The sequence below is a fragment of the Magnolia sinica genome, chromosome 19, assembly GCF_029962835.1.
Source record: "Magnolia sinica isolate HGM2019 chromosome 19, MsV1, whole genome shotgun sequence".
NCBI lineage: Eukaryota > Viridiplantae > Streptophyta > Magnoliopsida > Magnoliales > Magnoliaceae > Magnolia > Magnolia sinica.
The window spans coordinates 38,524,822-38,548,850 of NC_080591.1; the positions used below are offsets into that span (position 1 = coordinate 38,524,822).

At 42.6% G+C, this 24,029-nt stretch overlaps 2 protein-coding genes and 1 long non-coding RNA gene across 5 annotated transcripts; 2 read left to right on the forward strand and 1 right to left on the reverse strand.

Moving 5' to 3' along the window:
- Positions 1 to 1,128: 1,128 nt before the first annotated feature.
- Positions 1,129 to 3,537, forward strand: LOC131234773 (leucine-rich repeat receptor-like protein kinase PXC1). Its single transcript, XM_058231724.1, has 2 exons — positions 1,129 to 2,624; positions 2,735 to 3,537. Exons 1-2 carry the CDS (start codon positions 1,211 to 1,213, stop codon positions 3,406 to 3,408), a joined length of 2,088 nt encoding a protein of 695 aa, XP_058087707.1. The 5' UTR covers positions 1,129 to 1,210; the 3' UTR covers positions 3,409 to 3,537.
- A 635-nt stretch (positions 3,538 to 4,172) lies between these two features.
- On the reverse strand, positions 4,173 to 22,512 carry LOC131234774 (uncharacterized). Of its 3 annotated transcripts, none has more exons than XM_058231726.1 (7): positions 21,426 to 22,498; positions 16,580 to 16,733; positions 16,409 to 16,462; positions 16,122 to 16,213; positions 5,124 to 5,359; positions 4,805 to 4,978; positions 4,173 to 4,718 (listed from the first exon to the last, which is right to left on the reverse strand). In XM_058231726.1, the coding sequence occupies exons 1-7, from the start codon at positions 22,385 to 22,387 to the stop codon at positions 4,621 to 4,623; spliced, it is 1,770 nt and encodes a 589-aa protein (XP_058087709.1). In that variant the 5' UTR covers positions 22,388 to 22,498; the 3' UTR covers positions 4,173 to 4,620. The 3 variants fall into 3 exon arrangements, with proteins under 3 accessions (XP_058087709.1, XP_058087710.1, XP_058087711.1); XM_058231727.1 differs by having other exon boundaries at positions 16,580 to 16,724; positions 21,426 to 22,497; XM_058231728.1 differs by lacking the exon at positions 4,805 to 4,978 and having other exon boundaries at positions 21,426 to 22,512.
- Positions 5,875 to 6,328, forward strand: LOC131234775 (uncharacterized). Its single transcript, XR_009165774.1, has 2 exons — positions 5,875 to 6,097; positions 6,207 to 6,328. It is a non-coding gene; the product is annotated as an uncharacterized LOC131234775 (long non-coding RNA).
- Positions 22,513 to 24,029: the final 1,517 nt, after the last annotated feature.

Here is a 24,029-nt window from a genome sequence, read left to right on the forward strand (position 1 = left end):
TGTGTACGCGAACCCTGGACCTCATGTTGAAACTCCTCAGATTCTACCACCGAAGCAAGGACAAGGACCCAGCTTCCTCCCTTTACACATTTGATCCAGCCCGTCCAACTTGTAGGACCCACATAGTCGAAATGGAACCGAGCGAAAAGTTCTGACTCTGTGGACGACTTGCTCATTCAACTTTTTGTTTTTTTCCTTGGACCGTTTAGTTGGATGGCCTGTTGGCCACCAATGGAGATGGTTAGGATCATCCTATGAGTAGGAGTTTCTGGCCATGACATCCACCACAAGTCGGACAGATGCATGCATGAGTATGAAGTGCAGTAGTAGGGCAGAGTAGAGTGTGATCCCTGGAAAAGAAATAGGCCATCAAGAACACGCGGATGAGAAAAAGGGAGAGGGTGTTTGAGTTATAATAGCAGAGGAAGAGTAGTGGAGAAACAATCATTCTATTCAATTCAAAGCAAATGCAATTTCATTCCCCACTCCTTTCACTTTAATCATCTCTCATAATAATACATGCTTCTTAGGTTTCCTTTTGCTACTACTAAGAACTACCCCAAAATGTAATCCTCAACTCCCCTCATCCACACATCAGCCAATCCACCCATTCATATACTATGCCCCCATTGATCATGGCCCACTATGTAAATGTCAAGGTGGGCCCATGGGTCCGTAACTGAAATTTATTTATTTTTATATTAAGGGGCTTTAAATCCAGCGGACCAACAAATCCACCAGACTGGAAGATCCTAGCCGTTGCCTTTTTTTTTTCTCTTTTCTTATCTAAACCGTCAATTTAGAAGGGACCCTAATATCAATTTGTTTGTATCAACTGAAGGGTGGGGACCCACTTTCCCATATGCTACAGTGGGACCCACACTATCATCCGGTCAGTGGTACCTTTGGCATCTCCCTGTTGGGGCTCAGTAGGAAAACGCTTCTGCATTCCATCTAGGGAGGTACCCAAAAGGATGAACTGATCCGATCACACAAGGTGGGCCCCACATAAAAAGAGTAGTGTCCCACTTGTTATGATTTCTTGGGTAGTCCCTCAGACTATCTCATCTTATAGGAAAGGAGAAGCAATAAAGGAGAAGATAAAGAAGACCTCTCACCCTTATTTCTCTCTCTCTCATTTCAAATACACCCCCAACGTCCCTTCTTCCCGCTTCACCTCCTCTCTACACCTGAAGCCCAAACAAGCATAATGAAGCCAATGCCTCTATTCTTCCCATTCTTCTTCTTCTTCTTCTTCTCATTCATTCTCCTCTTACTCTCCCCTTCTCATTCCCTACAACAACAACTCCTACAACGAAACACTAATGCCGACACCGACAGCCAAGCCCTAACCCTTTTCCGCACCCAGACCGACGCCCATGGCGTCCTCCACTCCAACTGGACCACCTCCACCCATCCCTGCACCGCTCACTGGCGTGGGGTCCTCTGTTCCCCTGACGGCTCTGGGCGCATCATCGCCCTCTATCTCCCATCCCTTGATCTCCGTGGCCCACTTGACGCCCTCGCATCCCTCGATCAGCTCCGCGTCCTCGACCTCCATTCCAATCGCCTCAACGCCTCCCTCCATCCAATCTCCTCCCTTCCCAACCTCAAACTCCTCTACCTCTCCCACAACGATCTCTCTGGCCACATTCCTGACACCTTCTCCCTCCTCCGTCGACTCCTCCGCTTAGACCTCTCTGACAACAATCTCTCTGGACCCGTCCCCGCCGCCCTTTCCAACCTCACTCGCCTCGTCACTCTCCGACTACAGAACAATGCTCTGTCTGGGCAGCTTCCCAATCTCTCCTCTCTCCTGCCTGGCCTCAAAGAATTCAACGTCTCCGACAACGAGCTTTACGGGAAGGTGCCCGACGGGCTGCGGAACAAGTTCGGAGAGGGGAGTTTTGCAGGGAATGCAGGGCTCTGCGGATCGAGCCCGTTCCCTGTCTGCTCGTTCACCAATTCCCTCCCCTCAGTGGGGCCGTCGACTTCGGGCCAGACTAATGTGGTGCCGTCGAACCCAAGCTCGAAGCCTGGCTCCGCAATGTCAGTCCGGCGTGGGGAGGGTGAGAAGAGGAAGGGGTTGAGCACTACCGCAATTGTTGGGATTGTGGTCGGCGATGCTGTGGTGCTCCTCGTGATCACGTCATTTCTCGTGGCCTACTACTGTGGGCGGTACTCGGGCGATGGTGGGAAGACGGAAACAGGCAGCGGTGGTGATGACTATGACGTGAAGAAGAGGAGCAGCAGCTATTCGTCAAGTGAGAAGAAGGAGAGCGACGACACGGGAGCAGCAGAGCACCGGAGCAAGCTGGTGTTCTTCGACAGGAGGAAGCAATTTGAACTGGAGGACCTGCTAAAGGCATCGGCAGAGATGCTTGGGAAAGGGAGCTTGGGGACGGTATACAGAGCGATACTTGAGGATGGATGTATGGTCGCTGTGAAGCGGCTTAAGGACACCAATCCCTGCGCAAGGAAGGAATTCGAGCAGTATATGGATGTCATCGGGAAGCTGCGGCACCCCAACATCGTACGGCTGAGGGCGTATTACTACGCAAAGGAGGAGAAGCTGCTCGTCTACGACTACCTTCCCAATGGCAGCTTGTATTCTCTGCTACATGGTGTGATGAATTAAAAATAAAAATAAAAGTTCCATCTAATGGTTTGGACTATTTGCGGCCCAATTGGGTATTGTTGCAATTGATGATTTCATTTTTCTTCTGTTGATCAGGGAATCGTGGGCCAGGAAGAACCCCTCTGGATTGGACGACGAGGATCAGCTTGGTGTTGGGAGCAGCTCGTGGTCTTGCTCGGATTCATGAAGAATACAGTGCCACTAAGATCCCCCATGGGAATATCAAGTCCTCTAATGTGCTTCTGGACAAGAACGGCATCGCTTGCATTGCTGATTTCGGGCTGGCACTGCTTCTGAATCCAGTGCATTTCACGGCGAGGTTGGGAGGGTACAGAGCACCAGAGCAGGCAGAGAACAAGAGGCTCTCTCAGAAAGCTGATGTCTATGGCTTTGGTGTCCTGCTCTTGGAAGTACTGACTGGGAAGGCTCCATCCCAGTACCCGACTCGTCCACATCAGCAGCATGATGAAGCTGGGATTGATCTCCCAAAATGGGTCCGGTCGACTGTCAGGGAGGAGTGGACAGCTGAGATTTTTGATGCAGAGCTGCTGCGGTACAAGAACATTGAGGAGGAACTGGTGGCAATGCTTCAGGTGGCACTTGCATGTGTGGTCCCACAGGCTGAGGAGAGACCTACCATGTTGCAAGTGGTGAAAATGATTGAGGAGATTCGGGTGGAGCAGTCACCGCTAGGGGAGGACTTGGATGAGTCTCGCAACTCCCTTTCTCCTTCACTCGCAACAACTGAAGATGCTCGCCTCAGCTACTGACCAGCAGCACCAGCCGATCATTGAGCATGTAGCTTGTTTGTGACATCTTTTTCATTGTTCAGCTCTTTTCTTCACATTTCATTGTTGCTTTCAGGTTGATTCCTTATCATTTAATGGTTGTTTATGCTTAAGCCCATTTTCTGAACAATTCATCCTCTTTTTTTCCCACTGCAACTTCCAACACCAGAAATGATTCAACGACACATTCCAAACTCTAATCTGCATACACATGCCAATGTCACACAGAGACCGTCTGATGCTGTCTTTTGGTCATCAAGCACACAAATGATATGCCACAAAAACAGTGGATGCCTACTAAAATGACCAACACCACTTTACCATATGACCAGACACAACTGATGTTGGAGACATGGGCTCACATCAAATCTCCCAACACATGCCACATTGGCCCATATGGGTGGGAGTATTCATCTCTCATTTCTCATCAGGACATGCACGAGTGCAGCCATCCAGACAGTCTCCGAGTAGCTGTGTTTTTTTCTTCTTTATTTTTTTTAATTCAGACTAAAAAAAGGGTGACATGGGTTCTTCATCATCTTAATTTTGGCAACGGTTGATTATTTCAGCTGTGTGTTACACGAATGAATCTCTGTTGTTGGCCTAACCAGGACGAACTTTCTTCTTCGCTGCTGCTCTGTAAAGTATAGCAAATAAAACTGTAATCCCTACTAGGGTTAATTGCCATGAAAATGATAGGGTGCAGCCATTGCAAAATGGAAAATGCAAAGTGCAGTTACGGAATCTGTTGCAACCTCGGCTAATTTCAGCAAAGTCCTACCTATATGATTCACAGGTAAATAAATACACCTGCATTGAATTGCAGTTCTTGTAACTTTTTCTCCGAACGAAAAATCTCTTCATCAACAAGGGTCTGTCACTTAATTTACAGGTTTAAAAATAGGAGGACAGTTGAATAGTAAATAGCTGTAGCAGTCACCAAGCTTCCGAAAAATTATCTGCCCTCCTTGCTGTGCCATAGACCCAGTGATTGCACAAATCTCTGATGATTCTCCACCTCGGTCTAAAATGCCGAGTCAAGTTGTGTATGTGGTGGATTATATGAGCCCATAAACACAGGCAGCCAACAACAAGTTTTGACGACAAGCCTTGAAGAAAAATCATTGCACCAGAGCTTCTAAGCTTTGTGGCCATTCAGCATAATAGCATCGGTAAGAAATGGATGCAGCAACATCAGCTAATCCTCCCCGACTGATCAATCAAGGTACCAACTTGGTCGCCGCACAATGCCCTTGAAATGTTGCCTGGCTCAAGTAAATTAAAGATTACAACTGCAAAAAAAAGGGGGGGAATAAATTTTCAAGGCATAAAGAAGAATTATGCTGTGGCGATAAAATGGCATTGAATCTAAACTGACCAGGAATCCCGTTCTCCTCGCAGCATGATATCGCAGTCATGTCCATGGCTGTAAAGCCTCTCGAAACAAACTCCCTGAACGAGATGTGCTCAAATGTCATGCCATTGCTGTTTCTCGAGTGGCAATCATAAACACCATCTACATTGGTGCCTTTGAGTACCGCGTCAGCATTAACTGCCAGGCAAGGAGATAGACTATCAACTAAGATTCTGCTTTTTATACTGAGGGTGAGACTTGAAGGCAGAGGTGCAAGGCGTTTTACTTTATCAAACATCGATAGGCAAATATATGAGGGTTTTTTCTGAGGGAAGAAACATACTCTCAGATGCTCTGAGAGCAGCAGCTGTATCTGTGGTGAAGAGCGGATTTCCCAATCCAGCACCAATGCCGCCAAAAATAACTACCCTTCCTTTCTCAAGATGCCTAATAGCCCGTTGCCTGTTGTATGGCTCAGCAATCTCTTGCATTGTAAATGTAGTTTGTAAGCGAGTCTGAACACCCATCTTCTCTAAAGATGCCTGAAGCAATATCGAATTCATTACAGTTGCCATCATCCTGATATCATTTACATGTGCAACGATGTTAGCTCAACCAACTAATTATGTCATTCTCTTCATTTGTAGTGGAAAAAGTAGGAGCTACAAGGAAGAACAAAACCTCCAAGAGAGCAGTCAATTACAGCATATTCTACAAAGAACATTTTAGTACTCATTTGTTTCACTATTGTGAATGGCTAATCTAAAGTAGGGCTGTTCACGAGTCGAGTCAGCTCGAAAAACTTGCTCGACTCGGCTCGAGTCAGCTCGGATTGACTCGGCTTGAATGGCCGATTCTGGCCGAGTCAAGCTGATTTTTGGAAGCTCGAGTTGAGTTCGAGCCAAGTTCGACCAGGGGCCATTTCAACTCGACTCAAAGCTTGACTCGCCTCGTTTAATGATTATATTAATAAATATTTTATATATATATATATATATATATATATATATATATATAAATAATATAAATATAACTATATTAGTTTTAAAAAAAAACAAAAAAACAAAACGCCCTAACGCTGCCCGTCACCCTACCCCAACCCTGGCCTCTCTTTCCCCTTTATTCTCTTTCTTCTCTTCGCTCTACCCAACTGCTGCCCGGCGCTCGACTAGCGATCCATCGCCCTAACGCTGCTCGAACGGCCATCCCTCCACCGAACCACCACCACCTATCTCGCAGGTACGAAAGCTGATGCAATGTATTTTCACTACCCACCATGGCTGCAAAACTCATTTATGGTCAATCTCCACATATGAAGTTCTGTATAGATCGACTATTTTTTCCCCCCTCAAAGCATCCGGTGATATTTCTATGCATGATTTTAGATAGACGGCCTATAAAGTAACCATCCAAAATCATTTGCCAGAAGTCCCTCCACAGTGCCAACATGTTGCATGTTGCAATTGCCTTATCCGAAATATTTACGCCTTTTGCACACATGATCTGTTGGGGAATATGATCACGATATGCCCGGGCATTTGGCAATTACCATACTTTTGAGCTGTGGGGCCACCAAGATTAGGGAGTGGCCATCCAACTGTTCATTAGATGTTAGTTAGGTCTAGATCCCAAATTCCAGCTTAGTCCATTGGTTAGGTGGGCCATACCTAAAGGAACAATGGGGGACATGGGGGAGGGGGACAGCTCGCCTAGCGGACTAACAAGTGGAATGCGGGTTCTAAAATTTTAATAACTTAACATATGATGATATGAACAAGCTCGAGCTCGACTCGACAGCTTTGGCAAACAAGCCAAGCTTCAATGTTGAGCTCGAGGCCGAGCTCAAGCTCAAGCTCGAACTCGAGTACACCATGGACAAGCCGAGCCGAGCTTGGCCCACCTCGACTTGACTTGGCTCGATGCCCACCTCTAATCTAAAGCAATAAATCACTTCCTGAGATCTATTTTCTCTAAGGTCTAATCTACAGATAATATATGGTTGATAGGTAACATACAAGAGGCCAGCTTTAGCATGTGTGCAGATCCAGTATGAGCAAGGCGGATTTATTTGGATCGGATTGGTGTATAGAAGGTTCAAAATATCAGAATGTATAGTGGCGGGATGCATTGGGATAAATTTATCTAGTCATGCCATGAAAATGTCGGTATTGCTATACAGGGATGAATCTGAAAGTATCATGTATACCAGTTTGTATCATCAATAAATCAATATAAATGCATAGCATCTGATAAAGACACCTAGCACTGGAGTGTATCATCAACACATTCCAAGGTCAAGACAGACAATCTAAGAGGCAAATGGAGAGGAGAGGGAGTAAACTGGAAGGATCTGTTGCATGTTATCTAGGTTCCACTCTCAGTGGTAGAGCTGGACATGAACCGAGCTAGCTCGGTTAACTCGCTCGACTCAGCTCGGATCAGCTCGGCTCGAAAGCTGGGTTCAGGCTGAGCCGAGCTGTTTAAGAGCTTGAAAAAACTTCAGGCCGAGCTTGACTCGGCTTAACTCGAAGATCGGCCCCAACTCGACTTGGTTCAGCTCAACTTGATTTATATACCTTAGCTAATTATATTTATATTATTATTATTATTATTATATACATTTTTGTTAAAAAAAAATGCCCCGAACTCGGCTCAAGCTCAGCCCAAGCTGCTGACAAAACTGAGCCGAGCTGGCCAGTACAGCTCAAGGACCAACCTGAGCCAAATTCGAGCCGAGGTAAGCTGCTGGCTGAACCAAGTCGAGCTTGGCACAGCTCAGCTCGGATCGGCTCAGTGTCCAGCTCTACCCAATGGGCTCCACAAAGCTTATCGAGGGTGGCAGCTAGGCCTAGCAATGGGTTGGGGCCAGCTTGGATTTTGAACTGGTCAGGCCACGCCTCTGGGCAGGCCCTTTTCAAAAGTTTTGATGTTACTAAGCCCAGGCCCAGCCCATTGCCAGCCTTGGTGGCAGCACCATTGGATATCTGTACCAGGTGGAGATGTTGGACTTGCTCAATTTCAGTAGTCTCAACCAATGGGGAAAGGTACTTAAGAGTACTCTTTTGGCCCAGCTTGGAATTATGATTTGAATGAACCAATGATTCAGGATTTGGGGAAACATGTAAATGAGTTCTAGACTATTTGCACAGGCTACGATGGTGGAAGGGTATTTTATCGATGCCATGAGATGGGCAGGCTAAGACTGACATGTGTCCATGGGAGTTTGCCAACTGGATGGCCATGAAGCAGAACCCTAAACACATTTCTTTCACACTTTCCAAATAGACCATAGAATGGGCAAGGACGAGCTCCTAAAGAATATGAATGTTTGGTATACTAGACTGAACCTCCACCACACACACACACAAACGCGCGCACACACACACACATTTAAAACGGTGGTAGGCCTGTTTGTTTCACCAATTACCATGGAAATGTATAGGACGTGTGCAATGACTACAAATCACTTTACCCATCTCCTGACAATATCGGTATTTGACCACCGATTCTCGTGTTTGGTTTATCGGCCGTAAAATTGTAATGATGACATTTTTACATTAATGTCCAATTGTCACCAAACTACAGAAAACAGTCATTGTATGAGTTATTTTTATCGATTACAAATCACTTTACCCGTCTCCTGACAATATCGGCATTTGACCACCAATTCTCGTGTTTGGTTTATCAGCGGTAAAATTGTAATGATGACATTTTTACATTAATGTCTAATCATCACCAAACTACAGAAAACAATCATTGTATAAGTTATTTTTATCGATTAAATATAAATATTTGCCTTAAATTTGTTAGCAATAAAGAATACAAACACTTATAAGGAACTCTAGCTTCATAACAACTCAGTGTGATTGAAATCTCTTGCCCTCAAGACTCGTGTGCTCTCCTCTTACAAGTAGGCCGACTCATCCCCAAAGGAGTTGTGAGCCAAGCACCGCACAGTCTTTACTTGGGAAAGCACATAGGCCATGGCAAGTAGTGTCATAGCATAGTGGAGGAATCATCACAACACTTGTCGGCCAGAGACATGTGTAGTCTAAGGCGACCAACGAGTAGGCACATGAGAGTGATGGGGTTAATCCAAGCAAGCCTAGGAGGAAGAAGTCCAGGAAGGTGTTGGGAGCAATGGGAAGCACGACTCACACGGTTGGATATTGCCGTGCCAGCATGATCTGTTCGAGTCACAATGGGCAATATCATAGAGGGCCTCAAGGGTGAGATGTTGGGTGCTCTAAACACATTAGCCGACACTCGAAATTCGGATGTCTTACATGCTACGGTGCCGGAACCTGCACCATGCTAAAGGAACAGGTTAAGGTTGAAGGGAGATTAGGCCTTATGGAAAAGGGCTATGGTCAATGAGAGTATAGCCATTGGGGTAGCATCCAAGGTGCGGACATCGGACCCTAAGAACATAGTATTAAAAGGCAGTTACATCATTACATAAAGGAAAGAGTCAACCCCATTACCGGGGGGTGGGGGTAGCTGTCAGCCCATACTGGCCGATATCGGCACCATTACGAGTCCAATATGCTGTTACGTGCTGATACAACCATCAAGGGCCCACTTTGAAAGGTTTTATTACCAAACTTTCTATCATTTTTCCACTTATTTATAATTTCAACCATGAAGTAAGCTTAGAACTATGTTTAAACTAGATGAGGACTAGGACTATTTTGAGGATCAAAACACAAAACTCAAGTAGGATTCAATAAACTGAAGCAAAGTGGACCATTGTGGGAAATATCAAAAGGGGTAAACTATCACTTTTTCTTCACTTTTCATCTTCTTTTTGTTGTACTTATATGTAACGGTCCCCAATCCACCGAATCAAGCTCAACTTGTGTTCAATTAGGGCCTATTTGGTTGAATTTCAGTAGGTCAAGTTGGCACTTCCCAACATACGCCATTCTTGCCAAAAAACAGCCCATTACACCATCAAATATGTGTCCAAAACCAAAACTAATTAACATTTTGGGGTTTAGACCACTAATTTTTTAGATTTCTTCCCAAAGAAATAAGTTCCAACCATTACACGACCATATCGACCAAAATGGGAGCGATGCCAGCCAAAACAGCCCGTATCATATCAGCAATCAATTTGGTCATTACCGTTACATAATACCTTGCCTAAGACCTTCAATGAATCGAAGGGCAGTAGGGAGCGAAACAAATTGCTTTGGCAATTAGAACAATACTTCAAGGTCATCAAGCTGGAAGATGCCAAGGCCAAAGTGCAGAGTACAAAATGTACCTCACAAGCATGAATACTTCAAGGTTGTCTTACCGGAGGATGAGGGCCAAGGTGTAGAGTGCAAAATGTACCTCACCAGCACGGTGGCCCTATGGTAGTGCAAGCGTCATGTGGACTAAGAGCGACGTACATGCATTACTAACACTTGAGATGACTTTATGAGGAAGATTTAAAAAGCAATTCTATCTTAAGAATGTCGCGTGCTTAGCGCAGGGAAATAACAAGTGGTCAAAGCAAACGAGGTTTACTCGTGAGTATGTCAAGGAGTTCTCAAGGCTTATGCTAGAGATTCCTAACATGCCTAACGAAGAAACTCCTCTTCAACTCCATGGATGGACAACAGCTACGAATGGCAATAGGCCGGGTTTCGGTCGGGTAACCCATACCCATACTAGCCATTAGGTATTGCACCTATACCTATGTCAAACCTAAAATGGGCACTCAAACCCCTACCCATTAGGGTGCTGAGTACACCCACTAGGGTGTTGAGTACACATAAATTTTAAAATTTTCAGCAAATATCTCTCCCACGCCTATTAGGGCTTCAAAGGTTTTCACTTTGGAAAGTTATTTGATAAGTTGGCAGAGAATCATGGTTTATATACGAATACTTGGAATTGTATTTTTGGCATGCATTAACACAAATTAAACTATGCATGTTGGGGATCCTCTGCAACTATGTCAACACCAAAAAAATTGAATTGTTTTAACAATCCTAACCTCTGAACTTTTACTTTATGTATTTAGATCATTGGATACTTTTCCTTTCAACCGTCCATTACATGTCCGCCAATCTAATGTTAAGGTGCTTAAACTACTATAATTTTGGTTCATAGTCCATCTGAAATTGTCCCCCACAATTTTGACAATAATTTGCAATATTTGCGTGTCACTTGTACCACCACCATTGTGAACAAGTGATGTGTATCAATCATCAATCCAAATTAACGTTGTGCCCCACATAATGGTTAGATTGGCCTGGAGTTTGAGGTATCCCGATTTCATGATGGGGTGACCCTATTTGATGGGTTGGACTATATATGCATCAAAGATACCACAAAAAGCCCAAATGTGAAAGTGTTGTTGAATAAGCTAACCGATCATGCCCTAACGAACTAGCCTCTTGTTTTAAAGTTGATTATTTTATTGATTAAAACGAGGACAAGGCAATCCTGAAAACAATACAAAATAGCCCGCTAAATACAGCAGCATCCCCAGGAGTGCAATAATGGCCTACAAAACAAAATTACCCCCTAATTACAACAATGCCCAAGATTCATCCAAAAAATAACAATTTTTTATGGCTCGCACATTCGAGACCCACTCCATTACAAACAATTTAGCTGTCTAGAAGACTTTTTGCACCATTGCACTTCCATCATGAAAGCACAAACTATTACTCTTCCCACAATAACCAAAATCTTGCTTGCTAGCACTGATAATCTCGAAAGTAAAATTCCTTTCTTCCCCATACCTCCCCCATGCCATGATCTAAGGAATCTCGCGATTGTCTCTGGCATCACCCATTGTGTGCTAAACAGGCCCAGGCATTGATATCGTAGCTCCCCAGCATAAGGGCAATGAAGGAATAGGTGGTTACCCGACTCCTTTCAAAGACACAACAAACCTGCATTAACAACCACCATTCTCCTCTTTCACAACTTGTCCACCATTTGCACCTTGTTACTACCCACTTACCAAGCAAGAATCATGACTTTAGGCAAAGCCCCATAGGGCCATATGAAAGCCATATGCCCCTTTTCCCCTCTAGGGTAAAACCCTCAATGCATCTTGTAAAATGAGCGGACCATGAATCTCCCAGATTTATCTTTTGACCATGACATTACATCATGAATTGCCAATGAAGAAGATACTCCACTTAGCTTCCTTGACAAGGATAAGAATTCGAATTCTTCCTCTACCTGCAAGTTTACTTGACATATACGGGTCCACACCGCTCTCGAGCCTAACGCCTCGTAACATGCACTAACTCTAACATTTGCATGTGGCTAAGGCTAGCAACCTTGGATATTCCTCCCTTAGGGATCCCCTGCCTTTCCAAGCATACTCCCAAAACTCGATCCTCTTTCCATCTCCTAGGGAGAAGCTAACACCTTGCGTAAATTTCTTCCTCAAATACACGATTGACCTCCACATCAACATAGCCTTGGAATCGTCCAACATCCACCTTCCTTCACGCCATACTTTCTTACAACTAACTCCTTCCATGACACATCCTCCTCAATACCAAATCTCCAAATCCATTTTCCCAAAAGCGCCTCATTCATCGTTATCAACTTTCTAATACATGCTCCCCCTTCCTCATACAACTTGCAAACTTTCTCCCATTTCATCGGATAGAACTTGCTCCTTATCGGCCCCTTGCAATAAAAAGTCCCATATTAGCCAATTTAGTTTCACCATAACGTCACTCGGGCACTTAAATAGGGTCATGAAATAAGCGGGAGATAACACCGATTTCATTATCGTCAACCTTGCACTTGTGGGCACATGACAACATTTCCACGCTTATATTTTCTTTCCATTCTTTCAATCACCCTATTCCACAAATGCTTGGTCGATTTATCGATACATAAAGGTAAGACCAAATAAGAGGGGAATGAGCATGCCTTGCATCCGAGTGTCTCAGCTAATGAGCTAATCTCTTCCTTTGAAGTTCCAATGCCCGACATCTCGCTCTTATAGATATTGACCTTTAGACCCGACACCACCTCAAAACATCTAATTATCTTACTTAGGTTGTCCACCTTTGTCATATATGAATTGTAGAAGACGATCGTATCATCAGCAAATTGACCTCTTTCATTTGGCAATTTTTAAAAAGTGCTAATTACTATTGTAATTAGTTATTAATTACTAATTATACATAAACTGGAGTATTAGGCACGTGCGCGCACACACACATACAAATATGCATATGCAATACAATATGGGTCAGAGCCAAATTCAAGTATGTGCACCAATACAACCAAACTCGCCCAATTATTGATCGGGCTAAAATTAATACCCACACGACCACACCCACACCAAGCCCATTTCAGGCTGGGTTTATGTACCCATTAGGCCAACCCAACCCATTGTCACCCTTAACTACAACATTGGGACCGGTAAGAACAACGTCAGAGTCTCCAAGACCTCATAACAACCATGGCAATAACGGAGTCATCAATGGAGCTAACTCTTCTAAGCAAGATATTCAATGGGAGGTCAAGGTAACAGTGGAGAGAATGGAGGACTCCAATTACAAGGGATCTAGCAAGCCACAAGTGGGTGACATGGTTGCAGTAAAAACAAAAGGTGGCAAGGACAAATGGGACATGTCCAAGAGAACAAAGGCCAAAGTTTTAGATAATAGTCTAAGTCATTGTATCAGCCAAGCCCAAAAATGATACCATATGGGGCGTATAGAACATTACAAGCCTATATTGGCTAAAAAATTTTCTTTGCCCCAAAGGTTTTCAAATTATCAGGAAAATTGGAAATACATAAAACACCAAAATCTATCATTTTTAAATGTTTTTAACACATAATGCAATGGTGTGTCCAACCATTCTTTGATTAGAACGTTATTTGTCATCTTGACCCGCTAAAAGCCAACCAAATAAGCCTAACTGAACACAAACTAAGCATGTTTTTTAGAATACGATAAATTAAGGGGAATTCATTTGAAATTGCAGTTTTCTGTCAATTTGTTGTCTTTCTAATCTTTGTTTTTTTTTTGGATGCTCTCGTTCCCTTTCTATTAATAATATTTCAATGTTAAAAAAAAATTAAAAAAAAAAAAAAACTTATTTGAAATACAACAAAAAAAGAAAAAAAAAAAATTTATAGTTTTCTTGTTCTTCTAATTTTTCCTAAGATTTTTCATTCCACTACAATTCATCAAATATCACTCAATCTTGTGTTTTGATCCCCAAATAAGCCAAGATCTAGCCTAAAATGAGTTATTAAGCTTCATACATGGTTGAAATGAAAACAAGTGAAAAAAAACTAGAGAAAAGATGAAAAAAAAAAAGGAATTTGCCCTTTATGCCATTGCATATTGTGTACACAATGGCGTAACTATATAAGTATGGCTTATGCGATCGCATACTTCTCTATGCGTCCACATAAGCCCCAATGGCACAATAACCACATATGACACCATGGCATATGCAATCCACTGGTCCAAAATGGCATATACGATGGCATGAGCGCTTATGTAATCACCTATTACAACACTGCTTCAAACCCTAAAACACTTTTAAAAAATACAAAAACACTTTAAAAAAGGCAATCTAAAAATAGAAAAACCATAACTTGCTAAAAATAGAAAATTTGGACTTAAAACTCATATTTGACCCCAAAATGTCATATGCAATTGCAAATGCACCTTTCAGAGGATGAGACATATACACCATAGTGGATGTACAGTTTTCGTACCGTTGGGCTTTACGCAGTCACATAGAGAAGTAGGAAACCACATAAGCATGAATGAGAGTTTGACCATTGGGACTTTTCTTTTTCCTTCCATTTCTCTCCTCTCTTTTTTTTTTACTTCCATTTCTCTCCCTTTAACAATTTCAGGAACTAACTTGAAAGATCATCAATGAAAGGTAGCAAGAAGAGCGTCAACACAATAGGCAGTGGAGGATGTTATGGACCAGATATTCATAGAAGAACAAATCAAAGACTGAACCAATTTGTAATCTTATTGTACATTAGAGACTGCATATAGTATGTAGAGAATTCTAGAGAATAGTGGAAGAATGTTTTAGTGTAGAGATCTATGAAATATTACAAAATTCTCTAGTTGAATCTTGTAGAGATAGCATAGAATAATCTAAAAAGTTCCTAGGATAACTGCTACATGCCAACATTCTAACCATTCATGTATGGTAGCTTGAAAGTTCTTAGGTATACATAAGGAGAAGGGTCCTCATTTGTAACCAGCTTCGAAAAGCTGTAAGCTCTTTTCTTACTGCAATACAAGTCTCTTACCTTCAAGACTCATGTTCTCTCTTCTATTCCAAGTAGCTTGGCTACACTTGGGTGGTTGGCTAACTCGTTCACAAAGAGTGAGTTGAGTACCGCACTTTCTACTCTTGGGGGAGCACTTGCAGCTGGCTTGAATAGTGTTTGTGTGGTTTTGCTCCTATTGTCCTTTAGAGATTATATATAGTGTGTAGAGAATTCTAGAGAACGGAAGAAGAAATGTGCAGTGTAGAGATCTTTAGAATGCTATATAATGATCCTGGCCATAGGATGATTGCTACAAGGCAAAACTATAGCCATCCATGTAAAGTATCTAGAAAGTTCCTAGGTATACATAAGAAAATGGGATCCTCATTTGTAACCGACCTTGTAAAGGTGCAAGCTCTTGAGTTCTGAGTGCAATACAAGGGATCCTCATTTGTAAACGGCCTTAGGAAGTTGTAAGCTCTTGAGTTCTTGGTACGGCTGTCAAAGGGTCGGGCTTGGGGTTGGGTTGGGCCCGGATTTTGAACTGATCAGGCCGGCCCTGAAAGGCCCCATTCAAAATTTTGATTTTACTTGGCCTGAGCCCGGGCCCATTGACAGCCCTAGTTCTTAGTGCAATACAAGTCCCGTGAGAGCACTTAGCCTATGACACTAGGCTGGCTTGAGTGGCATTTGCGAGCTTTCTAGGGTGGTTTGTTGTCCTTTCCTATTTTCGTTCATAATAAGTTTGAAGCTATTCATAAAAATTAAAATTAAAAAGTGGCCTAAATTATTATATTCACAAGGAAGCTTTGAATAAGAGTTATATGCTTGAAATATCAACAATGTCTAGAATACTTTAATGGTACTAAAGATGAATTTGAGCAATATCCACATCAGAGAATTACACGAACAGAATAATATATAATATAAGAAGAAAAATGGCATTGAAGGCATGGTAAAATAAATCTAAGAACTCGCACGCAATAGCTTACCAATGGGTTCTCAAGGCACAATTAGAGGCAACTAAAAAACTCACAGGAAATGGATGACACAAGGATCTTGAACTGAAAAGCTGCAATGCCACAAGAAATTCAGCAGTAACCACATTACCCTAGTTGGTATGTCGTAGCTCTATCAATGCCAGTCGTAGCTACCCATGTGTCTCCACAAAAGAAATTACGACCGCCAGCAACAATAGCCACCTAATAAATACACAACAAGAATCCTGAATACCACGTGTAAATCCAATAATCGAAAGCAAAGGCTAGGTTGTACCAAAAAAAAAAAAATTTGACATATATGTTATCCACCAATTGGTATTTGTCTATCATATATTTTAGTTAACCTTAGTGAATCGATACAAAGAAGATCAATCTTAAGAAGATTGACTAGCATACCTCCACACCAAGGCGGTTAGCTGTTGCAATTTCCCTGGCAATCAGCATCATCACCTGACAATATGACTCAGTTCGAATTATGTGCAGTCCATATTAAAGCATATTGGAAAACACATTACCAGGTTAGCAGAGATAATACTGTGACACTTAAAGATGGAACAAAAAGTGAACCTTTGGATCAACATTCTGAGGGCCATTTCCAGCTAATACAGCACCGCTAATTTTGAAAACAACTCTCCGCCACCTTGGATTTGACATCGGCTTTGTCTTCATGTTATTTGTCACCCCAACAGAGGTCGGTGTCACGACCGGATATCTGCCAGTACTGTAACACTTAATCACGATTCTGCTATAGACAAAACTACACTTTTTTACCAGAAAATGGATCATTAAAATGAGAACTGAAAGGAACAACCAAACTCATAACTAAATATAAGCAAGAGATGATAACGATAAACAGAACAATTTGTGCTTTTTAATGACAAAAGCTCTGCCATTAAAAGAAACTGGACGATGATAGGATCAAAAGCCAAAAACTTTAGCAACCATCACCTCCTTCCAAATTCTCAGTCTGCCACAAACTCCTTGAAGATCTTTCTTAACAAAGATCAGCTTATACACTCTTACACATGATTTAACCCGATAAGTGCAAGATGAAGTCTATAAACCTCGGGCATGTTTGTTTTACCAATTACCACAATGATGTAAAGAAAATGTGCAATGATTACAATTTACTGTAGCTCTCCTGACAACATCTACATTTGACCGTCGATTCCCGTGTTTGGTTTATCAACGGTAAAATCATAACGATAGCATTTTTACATTAACGTCAAATCTTTATCAAAACACATTGACGCTATTGTTTGGATTCAATATTTTCACGGCAATGCCATAAAAAAGTATAATGATTACAAAATTCATTTACCTGTCTCCTTAGTACATTTGCATTTGATTGATGATTCCTATGTTTGGTTTGGTGGTGGTAAAATAATAATGATAACAGTTTTACTTTACATCACCAGGGTAATTGGCAAAACAAACGAGTCCTCACTGAAATACATCTTATTACACATCGATGTTCAACATGGGAGACAACGTAAACAATGGGAACATATGAAGGCTTCTAAGGAGAAGTCCTAAAAGCTGGTCTACATGAATATTTAAGAGGGACTATACCAATAGCCCGTTGGTTATTTTCTATAAAAATCCCAACAGATTTCCAATGGTGTCACCCAAATCACAATTAATCCCATGTGGAACACGTTCACCATCCAATTGGATGTTTTCAAAGGTCTCTAGCAAAAGTGTTGGAGTCTTACCATCAAGGTTCTCGGATTGGATGGTTACACCAGATCTTTTTCCCAAGTTCTAGGATGTGCTGAAAGAAGATTTGGTCCTAATATACGAGGAATTCTATGCAAGGTGTCGAATTAATAGGGACGACATGGGTCAAAATTCATTAACCTCATACTCAAAAAGTATAAAGCAGACTTTAGACCAATAAGCCTAGTATGGAATGCCTACCAGATCATTGCAAATTTTCCCACTGACAGGCTTAAGCAGGTGATAGGATTGATGGTGTCCCCTTCTCCATGGGCCTTTGTCCAAGGTCACCAGATTTTGGATCAATCCTTTGACTCCTCGCCGATTAGCGTGTCAACTGTAGGAAAAGATGTGGAGTTGCAATTTTGTAAGGGCAATGCTGAAAAAGGTTATGACCATTTGGAGTGGCCTTTCATTTTGTGTAAGGTGAAATGTTGAGCTTTGGGACCATGTGGATTAAGTGAATCAAGGTTTGTATATCATTTGACTGTTTTAAATCAGTCTTCAAAAGCCTTTTGTTAGACAACAATGGCAAATAGAATTTTTTTTTTTTCCTGAAAAACCTCCAAAAAATAAAGAAAGAGAGAAGAAATATGCCATCCTAAACAATTGTTTCCTATGCTAGGAAGATGAAGGATCCGTCATCTCTTCATCCATTGCAAGACAGCTTAAAAAATCTGGTGTTTCTACTTCAATCTCTTCGAGAGTTTGCTGAGTGATCCTGAAATCTGTCATGAATCTTTTGAAGGTTGGGAGCCGACCCCTTTCGAAATTCAAAGTAGATTTCTTTGGAGAATGCTCGCTCATGCCATCTGATGGTGTATATGGAATGAGCTAAATAAGAAATTTCAAGGACACAGAACAGTGATTGATCGCATAATCAAGAAAAAGTAAAATCCTTCCAGGTAGGGCAACAAACAAACTCAAAGAAATATCGATGACTGAAATAGATAGAAATTAGGATGAGGTCGTTAATGTTGTGAGTATTCCACAACCTGTTCCCGAGTCTGTCCCCTATACAAAGGATGGTGGAAACTGAATGTGGATGGTTCCTCTCTTAGATATCTAGGGTGCCTGGGCATTGGAGGTGTACTCAAAGGCCATCAATAAATCCTCAACTGTCTTTTCTAGGCCATGTGGTTTTGGGGACAATCACAAAGCGTTGGAAACGGTTAAAATACGATTGTCCATGACCAAAGATGTTATTGGTTCCCCTTAGACTCTCTCATTGTAGAAGGAGATCAACAGCTTTATGTCATGAGCAAATGGATCTTCTCTGGTTCCTTGGAAAAGCTTCTTTCCTATAGACGAAATTAGAGAGCTAGTAGCTCCTCTCCCTATTACTTTTGATGTAGTTCCTATAGAGGCTAATGCTATAGCAAATAACGCATTCTGTGCTTGTATCCGATTCTCATCCATTGCCTCCACAAATAGAATCATTTTCCCCCTTTAAAAAAAAATAATCCATTGTTGCCTGTTTAATCTCCCTCTCTAGTTTATCTCTTAAAAAAAAACCAACCACTAAGTACCCCAAGACACCCAAGGCTTTGCATACAAGGAAACTGTTAGAAAAGCTACCAAAAGGAATCCTAATAATAAAACCCCACTTGTAAACCAACACAAGATCTAGCAGATCTGGAATTTTATTAAAAGAAAAACTCAATAATTATTAGGATATGCTCTACCCACTACTCCACCAGCCCGGATCGGCATACATGCATGACACATGTTTGGTGCATACATGTGTAACCAAAGCTCAATCTTCGAAAAAAAAAAAAGTTTGGTGTATAAGGGCCTGTTTGGATGCCTGTAACTTTTCTAAAATGTAACAAAGTTACAAGTGACTTTGTTACAGTTGGTGTTTAGGGGAGGAAAGTTACAGGTAACTTTCTCTCAACCTATAACTTTCTTACAGGAGAAATAGGCAAAAATGATACAGGCACTTGAGTTGTTTTTCAAGTTAAAGATATAGGTAACAGTTGGAAATTTTGAAATGAAAATTTTTGGAAAGAATCGCAGCTTCCCTCTCCAATGTCTCCATCTCCCTCTCTCAGCCTCCGTTTCCCTCTCTCAGCCTCCGTTTCCCTCTCCGATCCAGCTTCAGCAGGGTTAGAAAACCCTTTTCTTTCTTTCCTTTTTTTTTTTTGGTTTTCCTTTTCCTTTCCTTTCCTTTCTTTCTTTCTTTCTTTTATTTTTTCCGTCACGCAGTTTGGCTAGAGGCGTGGGTAATGTCCAACGGTCTGTGGGGTCCGCCATCTTGTATTTTTTTTATCCATGCCGTTCATTCATTATTTTGGATTGTTTTAGGGCTTTGATTCCAAAAATGAGGCATATCTAAATCTCAGGTGGACCACACCACACAAAATAGTAATGATTGAAAGTCCACCGTCAAAAAACTCCTTGGGCCACTATAATGTTTGTTTCACTCCTTGGACTGATGACTTAAAATGATTTAGAATAATGGATAGATGGTGTGGATAAAACAAATACATCATAGTGGGGCCCAAATCTATTTTACATCATAGTGGGACCACACCACGTGAAACAGTGGTGACATAATGTATAGAATTTATATCAATGTCATTCCATTGTTCATTTTGTATAAGTGGGGCTTGTTGGTCAGTGCAACTTATCCCCAAGTAGGTCCCAAATATGTTTGAACATATGGTTTTTTAAACACTCCCAATTTCTATTTGCTTTGAGATTCCTGCACGTCCTCGGGTGTTTTGAAATTGAGTGCCCACTACATTGTTAACATATCCAATTTCAAACAGTCCCGAGTTCCATTTGCATCTGGATTCTTGCCTGTTGTCAAATGGCAAGAAATTGAGGGTACATTGAAGTGTTAAGATATCTGGTTTTAAACAGTCCCTTGATATTGGTCCATTTTAATAATGTCCCACTTTGAGATTTTAACTGCTAATGCAGAATTTGGTAGAAGCAGCTACCTATGCTTGTGATTTCTCTTTAACCTATCCTTGCCAACAAGAGTCACTCCTGTGGGAAATTTTGGCCTGGATATCTTACTTAAAGTTTTTTTTTCCTACATTACAAGCATTTCGAAAACGTGAGCCCACTTTTATGGCCCACCGGTTGATTTGTTTAGCCTAAGAATCAGCCAAACTATTCATTTACATGGGCTTAATAAAACGAAATTATTTTATCCAATCTTTTTTACGTGTTAATCTGATTTTTCAACGATTCCCTATTTCAAGATCTACTTAGCGTGAATATGCAACTTATTACCTGTAATAAAGTTACAAGTTATCCAAACACAAAAAGTAAGTTACCTATAAGTAAGTTACAACTTACATCCAAACAAGATTACCTGTAACTTTCTTTCACCTGTAAGTAAGTTACATGTAACCTTCTTACAACTTTAAAAAGTTACAGGCATCCAAACAGGCCCTAAATCACTGCAATGCAAGGAATGGCAATGAACAGTAACATTGTCTAGCCACAAAATGGGTAGCATGCGAAACTCCCATGAGATTCACCAGATCGTAACAAGAATAGCCAAACAACCAAAACACAAAGCGAAATCAACTTCCAAAAATGAAGGATTCATTTAACTCAGAACTCAGGTCACTTCAATTCAGTTGCCAGAGTTCATGAGCTAATAATCTAATGTAGAAATGTGTGGCATATGAAAAAAGAAGAAGAAAGAATAGAGCTTGACAAAAGGAATGCATACCTCTTGGTCCGAGGCACGAGAGCGGACCCTGTGACTGACTTATCCTCGTCGGAAACAGCAGACTTGGAGGGGACAGAGCTTCCGACGATCTGCTCCATCTTCTTGAACCAGGTCCAGTGACTGACAGACGTGCCACTGCTGTTCATTCTCTGCAGCTCCACCTTGTACCGCTTCTTCAGGTTATCCATCTTGTTCTTACACTGCTCCACGCTCTTCGACATCTTCTGCTTGTCACAGCACATCTTCTGCCTATCAGCCCGCTCACTGACGATAGCAGCCACGTCGACCCAGTCACGGCCCCGCAGGTTGCCGCGATTGAGCTGCACGAACTTGTCCATGTAAGCGTCGAGCAGACACCCGATGGCAGAGTCACTCCACTCCTCACGGTCCTTGCGGTAGTCACTGCAATTAGCAGATGACGATGCGGCCTTGGATTTCTTGAAGCAATAGGCGGAAGAGGTATTGGCGGTGCCGCCATCGCTGAGATCGTCGCGATCCTTGCGCTTGTCACAGCGGGCCCCACGGCCAGCCGACTTGCGGTCGGGATCATCGTCTGCGAAGAGATTGGAAGGGCCGTTGGGGTTGCTGACGTTGACAGGGGCGTCGTTGGCGTTGACAGGGGCATCAACGACGTCGTCTTCATCGTTGTCGCCGAAGCAGTCGTGGGGATGGTAGGAAGGGTTAGGAGGAGGGCATTTGGGGTCGTCGGGCTGAGAGCAGAAGGGGGAATCACCGTAATCGTCTTCTGTAGCGGTGGGGGTGGGCCCCACCTGCTTCTTTGGGGGGCTTGTGGCCGGGATGGCGTGATGGAGGGTGGAGGATGAAGGGGAGGGTTTGGTGGGGACGAACCTGTTGTGGTGGGCCCCGTAGGTTTGATGGTGGTGATGGTGGTGTGGGTGGTGGTGGTGTGGCTGTGTAGTCTCGTCTCCGAGAAGGGCGAAATCGTCGTCGCAGGATGCCATGGCCCCTTTTTCTAGGGTTAGGGTTTTTTTTTTTTTTCTTTTTTGGCGGGGAGTAAACGACGTTAGGGATGGAGATGGAGATCGTTTGCGGGAAGAGCCGGAATCGTATTTAAAACGGTAACGGAGTGCGGAAGGCGTGAGTTATTGCTCGAGGTACCGTTACGGCCGGTCACGGCTCCGTTAATTAATGCCGCGTCTTTATTTACACGCTAGTCGGGCCCGCATGTAAGATTGGGGACGACTGAAATATGGTAGAGCCATCTCCCTACCGTACACTTGGCAGGATTATATGCTAATCGGATCCGTCCACATGTCGGGTCCTAGCATGGATTGTTCATTTGTCAAAAATTACAGCTATGATGAAATCCTATCTATCTGTTCTGTGTCCATTTAAGCAACGGTTGAAGTAAAAAATATTTAGAGGTTTGACAAAATGTTGAAAAAGCAATGGAGTAGATTCTCTCGTGGGTTTTATTTTTAAAACGTAATCCCTCGTCCTGATGCCACTAAATGGGTGGACCCGGTCACCTGCCACGTGCCATGTGGAGAGATGGTGCAACCGCATTCCGGTTCTCACACGCTATATGGCTGGAAAGTTACGATTCTGGTTTTGGTGGGTTTGGTTAGCTGCGGCTACACACGTTGCGCACGTGCCAACCCGGGAGTACAGCTGATGGGTGAAGATGAATGTACGCGGAACTGGATTGGTCCACCCATGTCCGGAAGGAACGAACGGTTGATATGAACATATAAAAAGGTCCGCATACAGAGTCTACAGGCACGTGTGACCAGCTTGATTAGTAGACCGCTGTGATCTTCAGCTGGACCATTTTCCGTTGATAACAGGCTTGCCAAGTTGGCACGTACATCGCGTGCCTTCGTTTTGGTAATGCTTTTGCCATGTTAAAAAGGGTTGGGCTTCGGAACGAGTCGGATCGGATTGGGTCTAATTTGAATTGATCTGAATTCTGCATTACCTAACTCGAACTTGATCCGATTCGGGACTAAGTCCAGTTCACCTAACTCGAACCAATCCGAAATCTGCATGGCCTGATCTGATCTGAGTTCAACTCAGTCAGTAAACTGAGTCAAATTGGATTGGGCATGGTTCGGATCGGTCCAAATTTAAATATATTTTTTTTGAAAAAAAAAAAAACAAAAAAGTACAAATGAACAAGGTGGATTTCCCACGAACATTACGGTTGGCCCCATCTAACTTCTCACAAGAGGGAATCCGCCTCCTTCCATCTAGAATCCATAAATAAATAAATAAAAAACTATAAACTTACCGGATCGACCTTGGAGTGCCAAACGAGCAAGTGGGTGGTTTCGGAGTTCGGATTGGGTGCGATCGGGCTGTTAGAGAAGAGGGTTAGGGTTTAGAGAAGATGGTTAAGGTTCGAAGTTCAACATTACTTACTCCATTCGAGTTGGGCAGGCAGGGACGGCCGGACGAGAAGGATACCGTCAGGCAAGCAACAACTGGTGGGCTTCGGATCGACCTTTGAAGAAGAAGAGTAGAGGATTCTGGGCAAGCAGCAGCGCTCACTGGTTCATTTGTGTGTGAGAGGATAAGTTAAGAAAAGGGTAAAAACAATCGGGTGGGGTAATTTTTTAGGGTAAAAAACTAAAAATTACACAC